An 11669-nucleotide genomic window follows, 5' to 3' on the forward strand; every position below is an offset into this window, starting at 1 on the left:
TTGCATACATTACAACATTTTAGAATTTATTTCGTTCGTTCATAAAATTTTATACATTCAATTTTTTTAAACAGTAATAATTATTGGTTGTTTCACATAATTATACAAATAGTTTATTTATTTTGATCAAAACTAATGTTTTTCTATGAAAATTCTATAAATAAAGTAAAAAATTGATGAATTTTATATTTTCGTAAAGTAATTTATCACCCAGTTAGGAATAAATTAGTCATTTTTCGTTTTTTACTATATTATTATACCCAGTTTATACAAAATGGGCAAGCTTTAGCTAGTATTTTCAATAAATATTACTATAAAGATCAAAATGTTTTATTTATACTTTATTGATACGCATTATTCACCATTCAATATATCAAAGTTAAATTTGTTCTTTTGCTATTATGTAGTTGGATAGATTTATTTTACTTCGGGGTTCAGGGTCGTAAGCGTAAAACATCCTCTACGGAACAAATTTAAAATTGACGACTTATAAAAGTTAAGATAAAAGTAACAAAAGTTAATAAATTCTCTTTTTATCCAGGTAATTATAAAGATGGAAGAAATAACAGAAATGTCTTCAATATTTCAACAATGCTCCCTCTTAGTCATAGAATTAGCGGAATAAGTAGTCTTTTACATATTTAAATATCTAAAAGATACCGAATTAAACGTGTGCAGACAAGTGTGTAGGGAATGGAGCGATATCGTTGAAAAAATTACGTTTCATAAAATATCAATGGTCTCTTTTTCCGAAGTTCCGCAATTCGAATAATAAAAATAAATAATTCATAATTAAGTCGGTTCTATGTTAAAGTCTATTATTTGTCTACATTGTTCGCATTTTAAAACGAGAAAAGAACCGAAAAATATAAATTTGACTAGTAGGATAGAATTCATTTGAAATGTGATTTGAATATCCGATGGAAGCGAGTAATTGATAGCTTTTATTGTAAGTAGCAAAGTAATTCACGCGTCTTCCGCGTTCTTAACAATCTTAAAATAATTGTTTTCTTTCAGAATAAGTATTTTTTTAATTCCTTTATTAACCGCAACTGGCAATCTTTCTGTATGTATGGATGGATGTAGTGTGTATGAGGCACGATTTTCTTCATCCGCTTTGAAGCTTAACTCCTGTGCCTTTTGTCGAAAATTTCTGAAATTTGTGTATTAAGATATTCTGGTAAAACTTGACTTGTAAAGGACCGCAATCATTACAAATTTGTCTTCAGATTTTAAAAAGTACAAATAACATTACTTTAGAATCAATGAATGGTTCGACATTTTTATAATTTTATTCATTAGAAAAAGCATTATTTTAACTTTAAAAAGTTCAAATAATCCTGTTTATAAAAAACAATTTTATAAAATAATCTTATCTGAAATATTTCAAACCGATTAACGTTATTACGTAACACGTGACGCAAAAATATGACTTGATCGTAATACGTCACGTGTTCTTAACAATATATTCCAACAATACGTAACGAATTGTTAGAATGTGTTGTTGGCTTTTCCTATCGTAAGTGGTTTAAGCGTAAATTTGTTAGAAGATTTCACGTTTTTTCTTCCTTTCTTTCAGATTTACCGAAGAAATTGTGATTATGTAAGTATACTTGAGGATTGTACGACAGGCAGAGAGGGTTTTCTGTGTACCGCTTATTTAAGGCCCACTTGGGTGAAGAAAGACAAAAACGGCTCTTCTTCTTCTAATAGGTTAATATGGAGATGTTAGCTCTTTGCGTCCTGCATCTCTAGTTATGAAGTAAAGTCTCCATGTACTGTACCTGCTTTAATTTTAAAACCAAAATAAAAAATTATATTTTGTTTAAATATCGGATTTATAATGTTTGTAATTTAATAAAATTATTTTATAAATTTAACAAAACGTTATATTTATACACCGAAAGTATGTTTATTGTTCAAATAGCTGAATAGTTTAAATGGAATAAAGAAAATAAACACAGCAATTTTAATATGTATTTCTTTGCTAATATTAAATGTAAGTTGTTATTTTTCTATTTTGTGTCTATATTATGAATCCTTATTGCAGTGTGGTGAAGCCTGTGAACTCCTCGGAATAAAATGTTTTTAATACAGTTAATCTATATATATATATAAATGGACATGTATGTCCCTATATCTCACTTTTTCGCCAAAACTACACATTGCACGTGAATGGTGTTTGTATGTGGTGGTAGCCCCAAGTCTCCATTCGTGCATAGGGGTGGTTGCGTCTCGATAGCTATAAGGGTGCAAGAGATATGAGGCTGAAAGTGGTTGAAAGTGGCTTTCTATTTCGAATGTTTTGTTCGATTTTTTCGAAATTTTTCGAATTAAATTCGAACATAAAATTCGAATTGGTTCGATTATAGAACGATTGAAAACGTTCCAGAAACGTTCAAATTTGTTCGTTTGACTAAACGTAAAAAATTTCTAATTAGTCTGGAAACGGGAGACCTAATTCTTGCATTTTGTGAAAACGGGTAAGATTAGCTATGATGTAATTATCTTAATTGTCACTATCGTTACTTTTTGCCCAGCGAAGCGGGTCTTGCAGCTAGATTCTAGATTACTTAGAAAAACAGTCTTTTATATATATATATATAAAACTATACTATTACATACAAATAAAAACCCAGCGAAGCGGGATCTTGCAGCTAGTAAATAAATAAATTTGTCGGTTTTGTTTACATGTTTATTGGGCCGCATTGGAACTTGCCTTGGCCACATGCGGCCCGCAGGCTGCGGGTTGAATACCCCTGTTCTAGATCATCAATATTGTAAAAACAAAAAGATTTTTTAAGAATTAAGTATGTATGAATTACCAAAAATCTTTATATTTATCACAATAAAAATTGAAATGTTTTAAACAATTTTATAAGAAAATGCATCAAGGTAAAATAAATACTTTATTTTTAAAAATAGTCTACAGGTATCCCTCATACAACACAGTACTTCTACAACACTGTTTTGTTCTAACACAGTTTGAAAATTGGGGATATCCCCTGTACAACACAACTTCCAGTTTCATTTTAATACAGTTTTGGAAATCCATCATACAAAATTTCATGATTTTTAAGTGTAAACTTCGTTATTCAATATTTTTTTTATTCAAATAAGCATGTGTGTTGCCTCAAATTTGCCCACACATTTTATAATATTGAAATTTTCAAATTATTTTGTGCTTTTCATCAGGTTTACTTTAATGAAAACTAATAGGACAAGGAAGAAAAAATTGCACTAACTTTCCTATCAACCAGGTGTTCTCATCGTTGCTTTCAGACTTTAGCCTTTAAGACTGTCACTGTGTTTTCTTTCTGTAGTAATATTAATCTTCGTATTTAGTAAAATTTATTTAAACATTTTTAGATAAGTGTTATTAAACTTTTTTCAACTATAGGTAAGCAATCATTTGTAAAATGACAAATGAAATAAAGCAGTATCTCGGTACTTCAATTATTCAGTATTTGAAAACAAATTCTGGAAAAAAGTAGCTTGGTACAGTACTTAACTGGACAAACATGACCCATTAGAACAAATTTCTGATTAATAACATATTTTTATTTCATCATCCATAAAAAATTTTTATGATAAAAAATAGCAAAATGTTGCTGATACTTCTGATCAAGATCAACAAAAAAGTTCAGAAGATGACAATACTTTGTAAAAAGAAAATGTCCTCATTTAACTAAAATTAATATTAATGTCCAATATAGTACTTTTACTTGTAATTGTTAATTATTGATTTGAAATAAATTATTGATTGCTTTAATAAACATATTTTTCTTAGTAACAAAAAAATAGTATATTTTTGCTCACTTCTGGAACATAATCTCATGTTTTGCATTAGTCCTTTGTTTCATATAGCACAAATTCACATAACATGTCACTTTTTTGGAACATAACTACTGTGTTATACAAGAGATACCTGTATTTATAAACATAATTTATTTAATTCATCTATAAAACACTTACTTTTTCAGTTCTTCCAATTCATAACATTCTTCCTGCAATAAATCATGTGGATTGATCATACACTGTACTGGAACACATGACGATGATGAGGAAGATAAAGAAACTTCTTTATTAGATACTGTACTTTCAGTTCCTTGTCGATTAGTGTAAGTAGTTGTCAATGGAATAATAGTTAAATCTGTAGGTATTTTTGAGGTAGGTGATGTAACAGGATTACCTATTGGTGAAACATTTCCATTGTTACTGTCTGAAATTCCTTCACTTGATGATGTTCCATTACTATGAGGTCTGGAAAATGATTGTGAATTAGACTGATCACCCACTTTAAAAGAAGACTGCATGGGTGGGGTCAAATCTGATCTCAGAGTATTTAAAATTCCATTATTTACTTGACAAGAATTATTTGAATTTGGCATATTTGTATATTTATTAATACCAAATCCTAAGGTACTGTTATTGACTGGTAATTCATTAAAAGAACTTTCATAATTCTGGCTATTATTATTATTCTGAGGTAACAATTTATTGGAAGTGTCAGTTTTTCCTAATTCTCCTTCTAGCCGATCAAGTTGCTCAAATGCCATAACAACTTGTTCTTTTGTAATTCCACTATTACGCAAACGACGAATTAATTCAACTTGTTCAATAGTAAACAATGCATTTGCCATGGCTGCCAGTTTTAGTTTTCTTTCTAATGAATGCTTGTTTCATTCTAGATAACAAAAAACAAATAAGTTTTAATAATATTATTTATACTTTATGTATAAAATAATCTACACCACTATATGAATAATATATCATGTAACTATAGTTTATTTCAACAAATTATGTTATGTTTTTATATAACATAATTTAAAGCTAATGACTCCAAATGACTACAAAATGGAGTGATATAAATAATTATTTACTCTCTGACACGATGGGTGTAAAGTATTAACCTTTTAGCAGAGAGGGAACAAAAGAGGCACAACCTTGTCAAATTGGACCCACGTGCGGTCGGGTAATACCACTTGTAAGGTATTGACTTGTAAACAAGGGAAAACAAAGGAAGCGCCGGCTTTGTCAATTGGACCCACCTGTAGTCAGATGTTAGACCATTTGCCATATGGTAAACAACTGAATGTAAACAAGTGGCGGACATTTATGTAAGCTTCACTCTCGTCGGATGACGGCAGACCCGAGTGTAAGCTGTTCAGGCAAGAAGGAGTTGTGATTGGTCGGTGGTCCCATCCAAAATACTCTTAAATTGCGGGGCGAACGAGAGAGGAAGAGTGAAGGGCAAAAGACTGGTACACGGTAGTCTCAGGCACTTGGAAGGCCTGCTGAGTGTAAAGAGAGTGTTCTCCTCTGGTAAATATCTCAGGGACGAGTTAGTGCGGAGACTGGACAAACTGTGCAGTTGAGCCAACTCCATGAGCTGACTGAGGCCGCTTCAAAGTTTAAAAGTTCCCAGAAACCAAGCTAGTACGTGAGTCACCACGCATTGTTACCCTGTAATTATATATTACATTTTCGAACCTGTACCTTCTACGTATAGAATCTGTAAATAAACTGTAAATATTATCAATTTGGGTGTGGAGGTGTGCTTTCCATCAAACCTGGATCACTACATCAAATCGTGATACACACGGAAACCAACCCAACGAGACGGAGTTGGGAAAGAAGTGATCTTAGTGAAGATCTTAGTGATGTTCATCACTAAGATCTTCACTATGGGGTAAGGAATGTAAGAATGCAAACAGAGAGGGAATGATTGTGATAAATGAACAACATGACTTGTTAATGATAAGCAATTGATTTGCAGCTATAGTAACATAGAAATTACTATACAACAAATAGATATCTATTTAAAAAAATTCCAGCAACAAAGTTGCATAACTTTTCCAGAAGAAAATTTAAAATTGTGTATGTTATATTTTATTTTAAATTTTTTTTATATTATTAATTATTATAAAATGGCAAAAAGCTTATTTTGAAGGTAGAGATGAGTTTTATAAAAAACTGTAAAGGCTAATAATGAATATCTTCATTAAGTCTGACCCCACTCAAGATATGACATATGATTCCCCTCTATCTTCCCACCAGCTTGACCTTTAATCATCAAAAACCACCAACACGACACTTCTACAATAAGGTTTGAAAATTGGGGATACTCCCATACATGGTTTTTGGTTTTGCTCTAACACTGTTTGAGAATTTGGGAAATCCTCTGCACAAAATTTCACAACTTTTAAGTGAAAATTCCTTTATTCGATAATTTTTCATTCAACTAAGCATGCATGTCATCTCAAATTTGTCCACAGATTTTAGAATATTGAAATTTTCAATTCATTTTGTGCTTTTATCAAGTTTACTTTAATGAAAACTGATAGTAGAATTTCTTTCTTACTTTCCTATCAACCAGGTGTTGTTGTTATTGCTTTCAGATTTTACCCTTTAAAACTGTCACTGTGTTTTGTTTTTATAGATTAATCTTTGAATTTAAATGTTTTAGGTAAGTGTTATTAACCTTTTCTTAACCATAAGTAAGTAATCATAAACAAAAATGACAAATGAAATACAGCAGTATCTCGATACTTGAACTGTTCCAAACTCTAACAATTTGGTATTCAAACATAAATTTTGGGAAAAATTGCTGTCCTCAATTGAACAAACACACAACCCACTAGAACAAATTTTTGATTAATAACATATTTTTATTTTGTCATAGATAAAATTTTTATGGTAAAAATAAGATGATGTTTCTGATATTTCTGATCAAGATCAACAAAAAAGCTCAGAAGATGACAATACTTTGTAAAAAGAAAATGTCCTTGTTTAAATAAAATTAATATTAACACATAATACAGTATTTTCAATTGTAATTATTAAATAATTATTGATTGGAAATAAATTATCGATTTCTTTAATAAACATATTTCTTTCAGTAAAAAAAAAAAGTAGTATACTTTGCTAACTTTTGGAATGTAACACCATATTTTGCATTAGTCCTTTGTTTCATACAGCATGGATCTGCATAACATGGCACTTTAAAATTTTAATACCTTAACAGCATCATATTACTTGTTAAGGTATTAAAAATTTAAAATAAAATAAAAAATAATTGTTTTTTATGAGTAAAATAGTTTTAATTAAAAAAGTGTATCATTCTCCACAGATTTCATTTTCTAATTTATAAGTAAATTCAAAAAACTAAACTTTAACTATCAAAGTAAACTGTCAAATCAAATAAGTATTGCTACTACCATAGTTTTAATATTTTATGACACCATAGTTTATTCATAACATGAAACTGTTAATATCAAAATCAGCCTTATTTTAAAAAATTATTGTTCATTTTTTCAATCTGACTTAAAGTATTATAAGAATGATCTGTTATTTTCATGGAGAACTATTTTTTCTTTCCATATATTAGAGCAGGGGTGTCCAACCTTTTTGTTTCTCTGGGCCGCATTGGAAGAAGTCAAGGAGTTTTGGGTCACAAGTATATATAATATATACTTGTGGCACAATATACAAGTATATTTAAGGATTAACATGTCTAGATTATAATAATAAGTATTAAAACTTTATCATGAAACAGGATATTTTAAAAAATTACTTCTACAGTCACTTTCAATTTTTACTTAGAAATATATAAATTCATTTATTTGATAAAATGCAAATATTTGGTTTATTTGAGTCTCTGATTAATAAAAAGCGACGAAACACCATTTTAAAGTGCATTTTTATTCAACTAATATATTTATAAATGATATGTAGCCCCGAAAGTAGCCAAAGCGCCAAATAATATTTTTTTACGTTAAACTAAAAAAAGTAGCCACATTTGGCGCAATGTAGCCAAATCTTGCAATGCTGGAAGAAATACTAAATAAAGCTGGAGTTTTGACTCAAAGGATTATAGAGCCAAATTCGGAAAAAGAAGAGAAAGGACAAAAGATAAAGAAGTGAGAAAGGTTGGAAAATTAAGACTCAATATTTGCCTAACAGAAGAACTATTTAACCTTTCTGACAACTTTTTATCTTTTGTCCTTTCTCTCCTTTCACCATATTTGGGTCTATAATCCTTTGAGTCACAACTCCAGCTTTATTTAATAATCCTTCCTCATTCACACATCTCCAAGTACATGAAAATATTTCATTTCCACTCAAAACTAAAATATGAATAAAGGTTTATGGCTTTGTGAAACTTCTTTTCTGAGTTTATGCCGTTGAAATAAATAAATAATAAAAAAATTAAAACATTTGTCGGTTTTGTTTACACCTTTATTGGGTCGCATGCGACCTGCGGGCCGCGGGTTGGACACCCCTGTATTAGAGGATAGTTTTGTGATTGATTTGTTAATTATATATACATAAGTAATAATAAGCCAGACTGTTACAGACGGACCTGCCTGTTATTGAGTTGTCAAACATAAGTGAAGAATGGGAATGATTAGTCAACCTATACTACCTATAAAATAATTATGAAAGTCCAGTTCATATTCAAATTGACAAACATCTTACTACACAGTAATTTGATTGATGGACATTTTATAATTTTTCTATTATAAGTAAATATATAAAATTTTTACAATAACTTTTATTTCATTTTTTGTATTAATATACTGTATTAATTACTTAATCAAGTTAAACTAACTTTATAATGATTAAAAATCAAAACATATATTCATTAGGATGTTGATGTGAATAATGACAATAAACATTTTCAAAACTTCTTTGGTCTTAGAATAAGATCATTCAAATTTATTCAAACACTTTAGAAACATTTAGTTTTACAGTAGTTCTCATCTAAAAAAAAAAAAACTAATTTTATTTATAATTTTCCCAAAGTTAAAAAATTTTAAATTTAAACAGTTTTTCCTAGAGATTTCAATACACAAAACATTTTGAAATAATTATGCTGAAAATTCAATGTTATTGATCTAATGTTGCTTTTTATTGGTCAAAAAGTTGTGGAAAATGCAATAAGATGCATCTCATATTCTTAATTGAGAAATTTTTAGAGGATAACAGAATTAGAAAAGTTTTGTCTCAAAAAAAATATAGAAATAAAGTCACCCAGTGGTTCTTCCCAAGAAAGGTTTTAGATGGTTGATCTGTAATGTTAGCTGGATGCTACTGAAAATGTTCTCAAAAACCTTAGTTGATGATGATAAAATAATATCCATCCTATAACACTCAACAGCACTCTAATCCATAGTCTAATTATATTTAAAAAATAAATAAACTGAAAATACTATATTTTTAACAAGATGGGAAAATATTTTAAGTGGTTGGCTGATCAGTTAAAACAAATTTCAGAAAACCCTGCCAGCTTTCATAAGAAGCCTATTCTAAAAATGTAATAAACTTACCTCTGCTAAAATCTTAACTAAAGTTCTTAATGTTGAATTCTAGTGACCTATATAGAGATATAGTTCCTCATTACATGGTATCAAATATTGAAAATAGACTAATTTTTGTAAGCTACAATATAATAACATATACATAAACCCAATTCAATTAGTAAATAATCCAGTAGTTCATTTAGCACTAAGATACCTAAAATACAATGATAATCCATATAATTTTACACTCTAACTCACAAGTAAAATAGTTTACTTTTCAACAAGCATATTTTTAATATGAATTTTATTTATAAAAAAAGTACGGTATTAAAAATTTAAAATAAAATAAAAAATAATTGTTTTTTATGAGTAAAATAGTTTTAATTAAAAAAGTGTATCATTCTCCACAGATTTCATTTTCTAATTTATAAGTAAATTCAAAAAACTAAACTTTAACTATCAAAGTAAACTGTCAAATCAAATAAGTATTGCTACTACCATAGTTTTAATATTTTATGACACCATAGTTTATTCATAACATGAAACTGTTAATATCAAAATCAGCCTTATTTTAAAAAATTATTGTTCATTTTTTCAATCTGACTTAAAGTATTATAAGAATGATCTGTTATTTTCATGGAGAACTATTTTTTCTTTCCATATATTAGAGCAGGGGTGTCCAACCTTTTTGTTTCTCTGGGCCACATTGGAAGAAGTCAAGGAGTTTTGGGTCACAAGTATATATAATATATACTTGTGGCACAATATACAAGTATATTTAAGGATTAACATGTCTAGATTATAATAATAAGTATTAAAACTTTATCATGAAACAGGATATTTTAAAAAATTACTTCTACAGTCACTTTCAATTTTTACTTAGAAATATATAAATTCATTTATTTGATAAAATGCAAATATTTGGTTTATTTGAGTCTCTGATTAATAAAAAGCGACGAAACACCATTTTAAAGTGCATTTTTATTCAACTAATATATTTATAAATGATATGTAGCCCCGAAAGTAGCCAAAGCGCCAAATAATATTTTTTTACGTTAAACTAAAAAAAGTAGCCACATTTGGCGCAATGTAGCCAAATCTTGCAATGCTGGAAGAAATACTAAATAAAGCTGGAGTTTTGACTCAAAGGATTATAGAGCCAAATTCGGAAAAAGAAGAGAAAGGACAAAAGATANATTAACTAGACAAAACCAGTTTTGTCTAGTTAAAACTAGAATTTACTGCTAGTCAAAAACGAATTTGAGTTAAAACTAGTTTTAACTAGACAAAACTCGTTTTAACAAAGACATCCAGTATAAACTAGTTTCAACTTGTTAAAACGCGTTCTAACTAAAAACGGGTTTTGACTGCAACATATATAAAAAAAACTATATTACATAAAAATAAAAACCCAGCGAAGCGGGATCTTGCAGCTAGTATATATATAAAAATGGACATGTATGTCTCTATATTTCACTTTTCCGCCAAAACTACACATCGCACGTGAATGGTGTTTGTATGTGGTGGTAGCCCCAAGTCTCCATTCATGCATAGGGGTGGTTGCGTCTCGATAGCTATAAGGGTGCGGGAGATATGANAAAGCTAGATAAAAACGAAGTTTTTGTTGTAAAATGTTTCTAGAGCAATTTTAAACTAAAAGTTAAAATAGAGTTTATTAAAAATTGAGAAAAACAATTAATGTATGATGTAGTTAAGGTTCTAAAGTTTCCATTGTCAGCTACCGCCGATCCCGATCGGACATACTGGAGCACGTGACTCTACTAAACATCTTACCCCAATAAAATCCCAAAAGATGCCACATTTTTCTTGAGATAACATGCCTATTTTTTGTTAATTGAATTCCAATATGCCTATTTATAATAAATTTTTGTTTTTCTCGTTTTATTGCAGGATATGCATAGAAATTATATAAGGACTTCTCAAAAAGGTTTTTGGACTGAAAAAAGCTTTCAGCTAGCTAAAGAACACGTTAGAACTGGCGGAAACTTAACAATACGTATACTGTGCCGTTATACTTCCTATGAAGTACTTTGTACTACATATGCAATAAATTAAATTTGGTTAAGAAATTCAAAAATTAATTTTATGCAATTATATTTGTTATCTTACCCTAATGGCATTTGGCATCTCACCCAGATACTTGGGGTGAGATGCTTAAAATGCCAGACAGTGAAAAAGTCGTCATTGCAAACACAGTATAGAATTTTTTAAAATAAACTCCAAACTTTTATTTGAAAGACATACTCCAGAATATGATATTTTCATTAGAGGGCTCCTAAACTCAAATTAGCGCTGTAATTCTCTTCATAAGCAAAATGTTAGGCATCTTCCGCCGAATCACTA

The 11669-nt window shown here is 29.3% G+C and overlaps 1 protein-coding gene across 3 annotated transcripts in view; it reads right to left on the reverse strand.

Moving 5' to 3' along the window:
- Nucleotides 1–2941: 2941 nt before the first annotated feature.
- LOC111628674 (homeobox-containing protein 1-like) overlaps nucleotides 2942–11669 on the reverse strand; it is a 24056-nt gene continuing 15328 nt past the window's right edge. For 2 of the 3 annotated variants that reach the window (XM_023372503.1, XM_023372502.1), the window contains exon 2: nucleotides 2942–4687. In XM_023372503.1, the coding sequence (XP_023228271.1) occupies nucleotides 3972–4643 (672 nt within the window). In that variant the 5' untranslated portion in view covers nucleotides 4644–4687 and the 3' untranslated portion in view covers nucleotides 2942–3971. The remainder of the gene's footprint in view (nucleotides 4688–11669) is intronic. The other variant, XM_023372501.1, reaches the window with a different exon arrangement.

The sequence above is a fragment of the Centruroides sculpturatus genome, unplaced genomic scaffold (genome assembly GCF_000671375.1).
Source record: "Centruroides sculpturatus isolate CEXI.00-Female unplaced genomic scaffold, Cexi_2.0 scaffold406, whole genome shotgun sequence".
NCBI classification, from domain to species: domain Eukaryota; kingdom Metazoa; phylum Arthropoda; class Arachnida; order Scorpiones; family Buthidae; genus Centruroides; species Centruroides sculpturatus.